A 14,424-nucleotide genomic window follows, 5' to 3' on the forward strand; every position below is an offset into this window, starting at 1 on the left:
AGTAATATTTGCAACAGTTTGGTTTACTGCATTCCAAAGACTTTGGGAAGATCTAGTCAAACCAGCATTTTGACATTAAAAGGGGAAAACATAATGCTTTCATTATCCTCAGAATCAGAAATTGATTTTATGGCAACAACAGTAAACTTATCAGCATGAGTGTATGTGCAAACTGTGCAGTAGTGAGCACAATGCAGTCAGCTGTGTTCCCAGCTTCATTTCTAATTGAAGGAATTTAATAGTGTAAAACCTAGTGCATGCCCACAGGTAAGTTGGAAGGTTATTTAATAATTTTAGTGACAGCATCTGTATGCTATAGATAAGAAAGGAAAAAGAAACTTACCACAGAACTTGAAGATGAGATGGTCAGATAGCTTTGCCCCCAGAGGATGGGCTACAAGGCTCCAGCCTTACTGAGAAGAATCACACCTGAGGCTAGAAAAGGACTCAAGCATTCAGGAGTGTTGAGCAGTGCCATCCTAGACTCCTTCCCACTAAAGTATGTCCATAACTATTTGTCTTTTTTAATCAGACTGAGGAGCTAGGAGCTGTCTCCTCTTAGACATTTGCACTGTGTCCAGCTTTATGGGTTTGCAGTCCCAGCTGGAACCTGTGAGTACCAACAGAGTTCAAATTAAAATAGAAATATAAACTGATATGCACCATTAAAGAACTGCTATTAGGATCTTGCCTCATGGATAAAGGCTTTAATAGTTGCCGCCAGCAAGCAATTAAGTGAAAAACAATCACTTGATTATATAATGGAATATTTTGTGTGATGAAAACTGTACTTATTCACATATACAAATATTCTCAAACATATCTCGTGGGAATGTAGCATATAAATATAAGAGATTGCCAAGTGACATAACACTGGACTAGGATAGTCTTCAGGTTTAATTAATATGAGGAGGGATTGAGCAGCTCTATCATAACCAATTGGTTGTGCTGATAGCAATAGAATATTTGAACCAGTGAACTACTGTGTCAAAGAGGTCAACAGAGAATATTCAAGGTTGTCTGGAGGACTTATAGGGTCAGTTATGGTTAATGCTGCTGTGAGATCTAAAATCAAAAGCAATTATGGTTAGCAGTATCTAAAGTGAGTGGTAGATTGCTGTCAATTTTAGCCACTGCAGTTCTAGCTATATGAAAGAGTCAGAATTGAAATTGAACTATTTGAAACCTGTTATCAGGGAGTGCAGTCTAAAATTGCAAAGCACCAATTTATTTCCAATTGTTTTAGAGTTTGATTTTTTAAAGATATAACACAAAAAAATTATTCAACATATCTGCTGTATATTAGTTCTGAAAAAGGAACATGCATTACCCACTGGAGATAATGACAGTGCAATAGTTATCTATAGACATTATTAGAACTGAGTGTTAATTAATCCTGCAATAAATTGCTGACAAAGTACTGAATACACAGTTCTGTGGGCCTAGGTACATGATCAATTTAAAGTCAGTAGCAATTGAAGGAATTCAGTAAAACCAATGTAACTAATGTAGAAGCACAGGGATAGCAGGATTAGGGGCATCAGACTACTAAACTTGTATGCCATGGGAGCCATTTCTAAGGAATCCTTCTATGTATTACTCCCATTAGCAGCAAAGCAAATTAAACACAAATGTCTTTGGGAGGCCACCAGACCATCAAGAACTAAATTCTTCTGTAAGGTATTTACACTGGATAGCAAAGTTAAACAAAGATAAGAGCACCTCCTGAACCTTCTGGGGCTTTTGGGGCTGCAGCAGTGACAATCCTGCTAAGCAGAGTCTGGCCAGCAACAAAGAGCAGCTCTGGCTGGCCAGGCTCTGGCTTTGGGTGGTGCATGCTGCCACTGCATGCACCACTCTGCCTTTTTTCTGCTGTTTTTTTTTAAACAAAAAAACCCTCCATGCTACTTCCTTGTAGTGTGAACAACTGAACATGCAGTATGTGGCACTGCAGACATGTCTATAGTGCCACATAGCACACAGCTGCACTCATCTGGATGTGACCTCTGAGTATGTCTACATGAGACACTACAAGTACAGTAGACTAATTCTACTGTGCATTATCATGTCATGGTGAAAGCCGTGCTAATGTGTTAATGCACAGTAGAATTAGTCTACTGCACATTACCGTCACATAAAAGATGTACATTGGTGCTATTACACGGTAGCACCGATTACGCAGCAATAAATTAGTACCTGTTATTACAGGTACTAAATTTAATCTGCTATAAGCACATGTAGATGTCCCCTCTTGCAGTAAAACTTTAGGAAGGAAGACAAAGGCCTAGGGAAGTCCTTAATATTTAATTTATGAACATTCCTTTTAATGTTTTATTTTAAGAGAAGGAGCAGTTTGAGATCTACAAAAGAGGAAGAATATACCCTGAATATAGCAATTCACCCTACCTACATGAATTCAAAGAAGAATTCACTTGTATAACCGGGGTCTGCAGGTATGAGATATGGAAAGCTAAAGCAGGCATGGGATCAAACTGGCATCCAAAATAAAGGACAACAGAAAGTCTTTCTTTAGGTAAATGGGGAGCAAGAAAAAAAATCGAGCTCCACTGTGGGACCCCTATTGAATATGGAGGGGCAGCCCACAGTGGATCTCCATGAAAAGGCAAAACTCCTAAATGAATACTTCACAGTGGTGTTCCAGAAGGCTAATAGGAGCTGTTCACACATCCAGATGCCCAGAGAACACAGGAAAGCCTACAGAAAACATTAAATCAGTCCTGAACAGGTGAGGATCCTCTTAGAACAATTGGACATTATCAAATACTCTGAGCCAGATAACTTACATCCAAGATCCCTGAAAGAACCAGCTGAACTCATAGGAGGACCCTTGGTGAAGCTATTCAAACAGTTGTTGGACTCGGGAGTGGTCCCAGAGAACTGGAAGAGGGCCAAAGTGGTGTCCATCTTTAAGAAAGGGAGGAGGGATGACCCTGCAAACTGCAGACCGGTCAGTTTGACATGGTCCATGGAAAATACTTTTGAAAAAAAGGGTAAAGAGTCTATCAATCACAAGCTTGTTACTGACAGAGTATTAAGAAACAAGAAGCATGGCTTTGTGGAGGGCAGATCATGCTTGACAAATCTGGTGTCCTTTGGTCCATGGAAAATGAAGGCACACCAGGGGATAGGGTAAAGATCCAGGATGACCTTGACAGATTGGTTCTATGGGCTGATTAGAAACAGATGAGGTTCAACAGAGAAAAGTGCTGGGTCCTTCATTTGGGTAGGAAGAACCTTCACTACAACTATAGGATAGGTGGTTGCCCACACTGACTGGCATGGCATCTGAACAGGACCTGAGGGTCCAATCAACCAGAAGATGAATATGAGCCAACAGTGTGAGGAAGTCATTAGCAGGGCAAACAGAACTCTGGCATGCATCAGCCAATGTGTTACCAGCAGATCCAAGGAGGTGTTTCTCTCTCTCTACTCAGTATTGGTGAGGCTCCGACTGGAGTATTATGCCCAGTTTTGTGCACCACACTTCAAGAAGGATGAGGATAAACTTGAGAAGGTGCAGAGAAGGGCCACCCACATGATTAGGAGCCTGAAGGACAGGTCCTATGAGGAGAGACTCCAGGAGCTGGGCTTCTTCAGTCTGGGTAAGAGGAGGCTGTGAGGTGACTTGATACCTGCCTACAAATATGTTAGGGGGAAACACCAGTATCTGGGAGAGTAACTCTTCAGGAAGGCATCCTTTGGGAGAATGAGGACCAATGGTCACAAACTAATAGAGGGAATATCTAGGCTGGATGTAAGGAAGAACTTCTCCATAAGGGTAACTAGAACCTGGAACACACTCCTGGCAGAGGTGGTGCAGTCGCCAAACTTGGAGGTGTTCAAGAGGAGGCTGGATAAGCACCTTGTTGAGCTAGTTTGAACTCTTTAACCTCCTGCCTATGGCAGGGGACTGGACTTCATGATTTTACAAGTTCCTTCTGGTCCACTGACTCCATGACTCCATGCCTGTATAGTTTAGATCCATCTTTTAACTTAATGTGGTAAATTTCCAAATAATGTTTCCACATTTATTTTTGGCCATTTTATGTTCCTTGACTTAATGCCATTTTATTAGCACCATTTTTTACCTTTTGCTTTAAATCTGGGTTGGTCTGCAAATCTTTCAGTCATGCATTTACCCTATATTAAGTCCTGGAAGCTTTAGAAAACCTTTTTCCAACCAGTTCTTTCAAATGAACATTTGACCTTTCAGTATGAATGATGAATTTCCCCAGATACATGCTTCAGAACACCTTCTTGAATTTGATTTTAATTTGTGATGCTTTTTACAAGGTTTTTTTGTTTGTTTGTTTGTTTTGCAAAGGAAGACCTGGGGAGTATTCCACATTTTCTGAAGGAAATCTCACAAATAAAAAAGTGATGATGTGTATTTTGTGATTGTCAATGTCATGATTGAGACATGAGACCTAAGAACACCTATTTGTCACAGATAGTTCTGGTAACATTGTCTCTTTCCCAGATTGCCTGATGGTTTAGTTGCTTATATGTATGCCAGTCTTTAACTACTTAGATTGAAACTTTACATAAAAGGCTTCCTTTGAAATATTTTCAGAAAATTTAAGTGATTCATTTTTGTGACAGTAAGACTATGGAATATATATTTTGTCATTTTAAATGTATGGTGAGATATTATTTAGGAAGCTCTGATACCACTCATATTTAGGAAAAAGGATTATCTATACATGTGCTCCTGAGGTGGTGGTGGGGCATTTTAATTAGAGATACTCCCAATCTTCTGCATTCAGTGTTGCATATTTCAAAATGGCAGGAGGGGTGCTTTAACTAAACTTGTTCAATGAGATTTCATTTAAACACCCCCAAAACCATTTAAAAATGTGGAATGCTGAATACACAAGACAATGCAGAATGCTGGAGCATGCTTATTAGAACATCACTGACCTACATCAACCTACATCACTGGCACAGAAGAGGCACACCCCGAGAAGGTGATGTAAAGTTTTGGTCATCAGGGACTCCATACTGAGAGGGACTGATGGGCCAATCTGTTGCTCGGAGCCCTGGTCACGGCAGGTCTGCTGCATGCCCGGAGCGAGGATTTGCAACATCACAGAGACCATCCCTAAAATCATCAAGCCTTCTGACTACTACCCACTGGTTGTGATCCATGTGGGTACAAATGATGCATCCAAGAGAAAGCTGGATAACATCATGGAGGACTACAGGGCCTTGGAACACCAACTGAAGAAGATGGGAGCCCAGTTGGTATTTTCCTCCATTCTCCCAGTACATGGACGGGGTAGGCATCATAAGGCCTGCATTGACGTGGTTAACTGGTGGCTCTGGAGCTGGTGCCATGAGGCAGGCTTCAGGTTTTTTGACAACGACTCATGTTTTTGTATGGAGGGCATGCTGGGGTGGGATGGGCTTCACCTCTCCCCTAAGGGCAGACGTATCTTTTCCTCTAGGTTGGCTGATCTTATACGGCAGGCTTTAAACTAGCTTTGCTGGGGGAAGGGGCTGCTTTGAGCAGAGAGGATGCTTCACCAGCACACAGGATGACAAGAAGAAGGGAAGCCCAGATAAGCATCAACGTCATGGGAGTAGGGGGCCACAACTGTCCTGGGTGTGATAGGAAGGAACATGCACCCTCAAGAGGCCTGGGAATAGGGGGCCACAACTGTCCTAGGAGTGGGAGGGAGGCACATGCACCCTCAGGAGGCCTCAAGTGCCTCAACACTAATGCTCATAGTATGGGGAGTGAGCAGGAGGAACTGTGCCTCTTGATTGCAAGTAAGAACCCAGGCTTAGTAGGGTTCACAGAAACCTGGTGAGACCCTGCTTATGACTGGGCAGCAGGCATTTGGGGATACACCCTATATAGAAGAGACAGGACAGGGAGGAAAGGTGGGGAGGTTGCGCTCTATGTCAAAGAGCACCTCACATCATCAAGGATTAGCTTCAGGGCAGAGGAGGGTTGGGCAGAGACACTTTGGGTCAATCTACAAGGGGGGCATGGTGAAAGGGACCTTACAGTGGGTGTCTACTACAGACCACCCAACCAGGGGGAAGAGCTGGACCAGGACTTCTTCAGTCAGCTTATGGAGGTGGTTAGGTCAAGGAATGTTATTGTCATGGGTGACCTAAACTACCCAGACATTTGCTGGGAAGAGCAGACAGCCAGGTCTGACCACTCGCATAGGTTCCTGGCTGTATTACAGGACCTTCACCTTATCCAGGAGGTGCACAGCCCCACTAGGCGTAACGCCTTGCTGGACCTGTTCCTGTTAGGCCCCAGCCCAAGTCTGGGTTCGTGCCCGGTATGCAAAGGCCAATAAAGATACCAGGGGTGAAAGTATAAAAATGATTTATTGCTAGCAATAAAAGGTGCAAGCGGAATAATCTCCCAAGACAAGCACAAGCACATTCAATACTGAGCCCCTTATATACCAGAGGTTGAATCTTCATAAGCATCCTTGTTTGCTAATTGGTTATAAAGGAGTGACGCAAGGAGTTCTTTACTGAGCATGTCTCTATACCTGTGTTTTAGCTATGTATCTCATTAACGTACATATATGTTCCATTAGCATATATCTTCCCCGCCTCAGGGTGTGATTTTTAGTATTTTAATGAGCTCTTTGCTCCAGTACCTCTGATTCTGTTTTTTGTTTTCAAGCTTCCTCTATCTAAGACTGTCTGCCCCTTATCATTGCAGATGGGCATTCGACACACAACATTCACTTTTGCTTAGGCTTTGCATAGTAGTTTCTAGGTCAAACCTTACATTTCCCTCATCTGGAGCATTTATAATTATTATTAATTATGATTGGTCCATTCAATTTGACTTAACACAAATCTAGTATTCTCAGCTTTCTTTTTTTGCAAAATCATTTGATTTACCTTAGGCCTGAAGATAGATGCGATACAAACCGGTATACAATGGATACAGAAACAGATCATAATCCCTATAAAGCAAAACAGAATAACCATACAAAACAACTGCTTCAACCATCCAAAATTGGGAAGCCAGGAAGTTAACCAGGAAAAGTCTAAGCCAGATGTTTCTTTCAATGTCTGTGTCAATCGTTGTAAGGCACCAATTTTGTCTTCAATTAGCACAGAATTATCAGTGAGGTTGAAGCAGCACATTCCTTTTAAGGTTTCACACCCCAGATTGTGTCGTAACAAGAGATAATCAATAGCGGCTCTATTCTCTAAGACAGCGTCCCTTAGTTGTTTTTGTTCAGCATTCAAGGCTGAGAGCGCTCGAGATGTAGCATTTAGTCCTTTTGCTAAAACACAGGCTACTGCATTAAGATTTCTGCTATTACTTACAGCAAGACCCGGAACCCCCACCATAGATGCAGCTAATGCTATGTATTCTGCCTTAGATAATAGTCCAGGGGAATCATTCTCATCACAATCAGCAGTGAGAGTAGTGTATGCTCGTTTAAACCTCCCACCAAGAGGGGTTTGTTCAGTGTGCATTAGGTCAGACTTCCTTGGAAGAGCTGCAGTTACCCGGGCAATGGTGCATGGTCCCCCAGTAGCATTTGCTGGAAAGTATGAATATAACATTCTCCCGCAGGCCAGAAACCATCCTTGAGGAAGGATGGTATGTGTATATACATAGGATATTTGACTGGTCTTATTACAGAAGATTTTTCTACCTTGGTTCAATTTAAAGCAATTACTGGTACAATTCACTATTAAGAAACATTCAGAAGCATTAGCTGTTGCCTGAACCCGTACGGAAAACATGTCTCTGCTTTTCTCTTTTACAATAGTCCCCCACTTATATATATCCTGATATGTATTTTCCTTCTTTACATCTTTCAGCATAGTATAATTCTGTAAAATTTTCAAAGGGGTAGGTACTGCAATTAAGCATGAGGTAAAAACCAGATGAGCATTGATCCCTCCTGCCAAGCAGAAGTCTGTTCTATTTAATATTTCCCGGGCCAGATAAATCCAGACATTTTCCTGAGGGTCAAATTCTTGTGGTAAAAGATTTTCCCCTCCTATAAGTAGGAGTGGACAAATTAGGGTGCCCCACACTAAAACCTTGAACAATTTCATAATAAGGCTTGTAAAACTTGATCAAAGATTGACAAATTATTCAAAGTTCCTTTCTTTTGAATAGGAATTTTAAGTCCCTTATTGGCTCCACCTTCCACTGTTCTCTGCCTCCGGTCCCGGAGTTTGCAGGAGTTTCTTCTTGTTCTGGTTCAGCCACCGGCTTTAGGCGACTGGAATGTATCCAAGTCTTGATTCCTTTTGAGCTTTGCTGCCGTTGGGGTCGTTAAAAGTACTCTATACGGGCCCTTCCATCTGGCTCGAAGTGGTTCCTCATTCCAATCTTTCACAAGAGCGTAACTTCCAGGTAATAATCAATTTTCCGGGGTAGGAGACTGGTTCTGTGTCTGCAGCACGTCCCGTACCTGCTGATGAATGGAAGACAAAACAGAAACCAAAGACCATACATATTCTCTAATCATTCCCTCTCCTAAAACATGTAACTGTTGTTCAGTACTCATGGGCAGACTCAGAGGGTAAGGCTTACCATACATTATTTCAAATGGGCTTAATCCCAATTTAGAATGTGGTGCGACCCTTACTCGCAACAGGGCCAAGGGTAGGGCCTCTGGCCATTTGAGTCGATCTTCTTGGCAAATCTTTGCAAGGTGTCTTTTTAAGGTCTGATTCATACGTTCCACTTTTCCACTGGACTGGGGTCTCCAAGGGGTGTGTAAATGCCAGCTGATTCCCAGGAACTCAGAAACCTTTTGAGTAATTTGTGCAATGAAATGTGGGCCATTGTCTGACCCTATTCCTTTTGGAAGTCCGAAGCGAGGTATGATTTCTCGTAGGAGTGCCTTGACCACCTCTCGGGCTTGGGCAGTCTGACATGGGAAGCACTCAACCCAATTAGAGAAAGTGTCCACAAAGACAAGGAGATATCTCATCCCCTGTTGCCGGGGTAACTCAGTAAAATCCACCTGCCATTCTTCTCCTGGCCCATTGCCTATTCTCTGATGTCCTGAAGTTTCTTTTCTCCCTCCTTTTGGGTTATTTCTCTGGCAGACCTCACATGTCTCTGATACCTTCTTGGCAGGCTCTCTTAATCCCACTCCAGTTACATAGTGACTGATCCACCTTATCAGGGCCCTGGGTCCATAGTGGGTGCCATGATGAGCTCTCTTCACTACCACATGAACCCAGGCAGCTGGGATGATAATGCGGCCATCCTTTGCTACTAGCCACCCGTGCTCCCCCTTCTTTGCTTGAAACTCTCTTATCAATTGTTTGTCTCTTTCCCCGTACTGTGGTGTCACAGGCTGGTATAGGTCTGGGAGGAGAGGTAACAGATTACTTACTTCGGGCAGCAAGTCTGTCTGAGGTTTTTTAGCTGCTTTCTTTGCTGTAGCATCAGCAAATCAATTATCTTTTGTGGATGAATCATCATTTTTCTTTTGATGAGCTTTGCAGTGCATTATCGCTACTTCTTTTGGTTCCCAGACTGCCTTAAGGAGGGCTTTTATCTGCTTGCTATGTTTAATGCCTGTTCCTTTTGAATCAAGTAGACCTCGCTCTTTCCATAGCGCTCCGTGAGCATGTAAAACAAGGAAAACATATTTAGAGTCAGTATAAATATTGACAGTTTTGTTGGCCGCCAATTGCAAAGCCCGAGTCATAGCAATGAGTTCAGCCTTTTGAGCTGAAACAGATGGGTTTAAAGGTCCTGCTTCTATCACATTCTGTGCAGTCACGATAGTGTATCCGGATTTTCGAATTCCATTCTCTATACTCGAGCTGCCATCAGTGTAAAACTCCAGGTCAGCTTTTTCCAGAGGTCTGTCTCTCAAATTTGGTCTTGAAGAATAAACAGTTTCCAATGTTTGCAAACAGTCATGCACAAGATCTGGTGTGTCACCCATAGATGGCAACAGTGTTGCTGGATTTACATTGTGAGAAATGGCTAATTTTATTTCAGGCTTATCTAGGAGGATGGCCTGATATCGAGCCATTCGTCCCGGAGTTAACCAGTTCCCTCCTTTCTGTTCCAAGACTGTAACTACCGCATGAGGAATATATACAATCATTTCATGGCCTAGGGTTAATTTTTCAGCTTCTTGTATTAGCAGACAGGTAGCAGCAACAGCCCGGAGACAAGCAGGCCATCCACATGACACAAAGTCTAATTTTTTTGAAAAATATGCCACTGGTCGTTGCCAGCTACCCAATTTCTGTGTTAAGACTCCCACGGCTACCCCACCTCAGTCATGCACAAAAAGGGAAAAAGGCTTACTCATGTCCGGTAGTCCTAAGGCGGGTGCTTCAATGAGAGCCTGCTTTAACTGGCAGAATGCTTGCTCACACTCTTCAGTCCATTCGAGCACCTTTTCATCTCCGTGTGTTGCCTCATATAGAGGTTTTGCAATAACCCCAAAATTTGGAATCCAAATCCTGCAAAAACCTACTGTACCTAAAAATCCTCGTAGTTGTTTCTTTGTTATTGGGGGTGCCAGCCGGCATATAGCTTCTTTTCTTTCAGGCAACAGGGCTCTCTGACCAGGCTGTAATTCAAATCCCAAACATGTGACCTTCTGGGATATGGGCTGCATCTTTTTCCTGGAAACGCGATACCCTTGTTGACCCAGAAAATTAAGGAGGCAAATTGTTCCTTCCAGGCAGCTTGCTTCAGTGGTGGCTGTTAAAAGCAAGTCATCTACATATTGCAAAAGAGCACAGGACAGTGGCAATTCTAGCCTGTGTAAATCCTTGCTTAATGCATTGCCAAATAAGGTTGGGCTGTTTTTAAATCCTTGGGGTAAAACAGTCCAGCACAACTGAGTCTTAATGCTAGTATCTGGGTCTTCCCATTCAAATGCAAATATTTCCTGAGATCCCTTCTCTACCAGTATACAGAAGAAGGCATCTTTTAAATCAATAACCGTAAACCAATTATGATCTGGGTTCAAAGCAGATAGCAAGGTGTACGGATTAGGCACGGCCGGGTATATACTCACAACCACTTTATTTACAGCTCTCAAGTCTTGGACGAAACGATATTCATTACTCTTAGGCTTCTTCACAGGCAAGATGGGTGTGTTAAAAGCTGATGTACATTCACGGAGAAGGCCATACTCCAGGAACCGTTCAACTAACGGCTTCAGTCCTTTCCTGGCTTCCATCCGCATTGGATATTGTTTCACACATGGAGGCTGGGCCCCTGGCAAAAGTTGAATCTTCACAGGGTCAGCATTTTTAGCCTTCCCAGGTCGGTGACCTGCCCATACCCATGGAACAACAGCATCGAGCAGGGGTTGAGGAATATCCGGTGTACTCTCCTCTTGGAGAAGGCCGAGAAGGCAAGCCTGTAAATGCCACCCCTTTTCAGGAGGCACTGTTAAAAACATTTGCCCATCCTGGAACGACAACGTAGCTTGCAGTTTACAGAGGAGGTCTCTCCCTAAAAGGGGAACGGGGCAGTTTGGCATGTACAAGAATTGATGGGTAACTTCGGCCTGCCCAATATTACAGGTCATTGGCTGTAGGAAGGATCGTGTTACTGCCTTCCCTGTAACCCCTACCACCGGCACAGTCTTTTTACTTAAAGGTTTCAGTTTTTGAGTTAAAACAGAATGGGCAGCACCTGTATCTACGAGAAAATCTACCAATTCATCTCTGTCCCCTAGTTGCATTTTAACCAGAGGCTCGTCAGGGGACACTGGGATCTGGGTTATCTTTCCCTCCCGGGCCTCCGGTCCCCTTCAATCTGAATCCCTTCCAAAAGCGAACAATCCACTGCTCTCCTCTTTCTTCTTTTCACCTTCCCCAACTTTTCGATAAGGGCATTCCCGGTTCCAATGTCCTTTTCGTTTGCAAAAGGCACATTGATCTTTCTCTAACGGACCCCGTCTCTGCGGCTGTCTCCAGGATCCCTCATCTCTAGGTTTTCTCGTGATTGCAGCTGCCACTAGGGCTGCCTGCATTTTTATCTTTCTCTCCTCTTTCTTGTCCTGTTTCTTTTCCTGAACACTTTCTCGGTTAGTAAATACCTGGTAAGCAATGTCTACTAGTTGGGAAATAGGTATACCTGTTGCTCCGTCTGCTTTCTGCAACTTCTTTCTAATGTCTGGTGCACTCTGAGCCATAAAGATCATATTTACCATGCGAGCGTTCGATGCATCCTCTGGATCTTCACGAGTATATTGTCTGAAAGTATTGTAAATTCTTTCCAAAAAAGCACTCGGGGTCTCATTAGCCTCCTGTCGAATCTCATACACCTTACTGAGATTTTGAGGTTTTTTCACAGCATCTCTCAATCCTCGGAGGATATATTCTTGATAGGCACGGATGGAGGTCATATCTTGGTCTGGTTTCCAATCTGGCTCCTGGATGGGGACATGATCGTCTCTATTTCCTTGCAGGTTCCCTGCAATTATTTCCTTTTCCACATACTCACGAGCTTTGTTCACTACCATTCTCCTTTCCTCTGGTGTCAACAAGATATCTAGAAGAGACTGAACATCTGCCCAAGTTGGGTTATGGGTTTTGAAAATCGTTTTAAACTGGTTCTGTACCTTTTCAGGATTCTCTCTCAAGCTGGGGTTATTGTTCTTCCAATTATACAAATCTGAGGTATTAAAAGGAATGTGCACAAAGGTTCGACGGTAGGTTGGCTCACCGTCATCTTCGAGAGGCCCAGGTACTTGTTCTCTTAGGGGAAATACCCCATTTCCCTTCCCACGGCCAGAATCAGATTCCCTGTGATATTTTCCCTTAACCCCAGAGTCTGCTTCTAACTGTACTCTCCATCCTCCTCCCGGGCTTATATCAAGAGAAGTCGGGGAGTTTGGAGATTGCCAAACACCTGACGGCCATGGTTGGCGCTGTTCCAGATCCCTATGTCGGGGGGTATTTACAACTTCTGCCTCAGGGGGGGAAGAAGCAGGAAGAGCAGATGCCAATGAGGAATCAGATGAATCAGGAGGAGGAGGAGGAAGAGGATAAGGTAAAGGCAACACAGGGGGAAGAGCCTCCGGCTCCGGACAGTCCAGGACAGGATTTGCAGCTGGTCGAGCCACAGCCATCTCACAGATCCCAACCCCCTCCCCCAATCCACATTCCTCCAAAACTTTTTTATCTCTACAAAGAGACAAAAACGCTTGCGCATACATCAATTCCTCCCATTTACCATTCTGCCGGCAGAACAAAATCAATTGTAAGATGGTATTATAGTTAACACTTCCCTCCCGAGGCCAATATTCTTTATCATCTAGCTGATAGCATGGCCATGCAGTTTCACAGAAGAATTTAGCTTTCTTCTTAGTCATAGCATCCTCACCAAACTCTGCCCAATGTCTCAATACACAAGAGAGGGGGGTACATTTGCTAACCTTACTGTTAATAGTACCCATTTCAGGACTGCCTTCCCGGTTCTGACCGTCCGACTTACCTGGGATCCAGGGATCTGTTTTTAGTCCTTGTCCTCACAGGGGAAAAATCACTGGTCTTGGACTCGGGCCAGACAGAATACTTACAGAGATAATCCCAGGCAGACGTACTGACGGTAGGCCTTATGCCCTTTCTACCCTCTCACCCAGGTGCCTGTTACTGATACTTTCACTCTATGGTGTTGCACCGTTAGGCTACTGCCGCCTCAGCGATCCAGCTTCTCCTGAAACAAAAGTCTCACCGGGAAAAGAAATCCCGGGGCGCGCTAGACTTTTGATAAGAAAAAGCAGATAAACCGGTCGTCAGTTAGTCCGGGCAAAGCTTATCTACGGCAGTCCCATCTGGGTCGCCAAAAACTGTTAGGCCCCAGCCCAAGTCTGGGTTCATGCCCGGTATGCAAAGGCCAATAAAGATACCAGGGGTGAAAGTATAAAAATGATTTATTGCTAGCAATAAAAGGTGCAAGCGGAATAATCTCCCAAGACAAGCACAAGCACATTCAATACTGAGCCCCTTATATACCAGAGGTTGAATCTTCATAAGCATCCTTGTTTACTAATTGGTTATAAAGGAGTGACGCAAGGAGTTCTTTACTGAGCATGTCTCTATACCTGTGTTTTAGCTATGTATCTCATTAATGTACATATATGTTCCATTAGCATATATCTTTCCCGCCTTGGGGTGTGATTTTTAGTATTTTAATGAGCTCTTTGCTCCAGTACCTCTGATTCTGTTTTTTGTTTTCAAGCTTCCTCTATCTAAGACTGTCTGCCCCTTATCATTGCAGATGGGCATTCGACACACAACATTCACTTTTGCTTAGGCTTTGCATAGTAGTTTCTAGGTCAAACCTTACAGTCCTGGCCATGGGGGATGACTTGGTGAGGGGACTGCAGGTCCTCGACCACCTGGGCAGTAGTGATCATCACCTGCTGGATTTTACTACCCAACGCAGGGTGTCAA

The 14,424-nt window shown here is 43.6% G+C and overlaps 1 protein-coding gene across 1 annotated transcript in view; it reads right to left on the reverse strand.

Moving 5' to 3' along the window:
- Positions 1 to 11,857, reverse strand: part of LOC132249314 (uncharacterized) — a 159,643-nt gene extending 147,786 nt beyond the window's left edge. Inside the window, exon 1 of the mRNA XM_059724070.1 lies at positions 10,920 to 11,857. Coding sequence (XP_059580053.1) covers positions 10,920 to 11,705 — 786 coding nt within the window. The 5' untranslated portion in view covers positions 11,706 to 11,857. The remainder of the gene's footprint in view (positions 1 to 10,919) is intronic.
- Between the last annotated feature and the right edge of the window lie 2,567 nt (positions 11,858 to 14,424).

The sequence above is a fragment of the Alligator mississippiensis genome, chromosome 1 (genome assembly GCF_030867095.1).
Source record: "Alligator mississippiensis isolate rAllMis1 chromosome 1, rAllMis1, whole genome shotgun sequence".
In the NCBI taxonomy this organism is placed as follows: domain Eukaryota; kingdom Metazoa; phylum Chordata; order Crocodylia; family Alligatoridae; genus Alligator; species Alligator mississippiensis.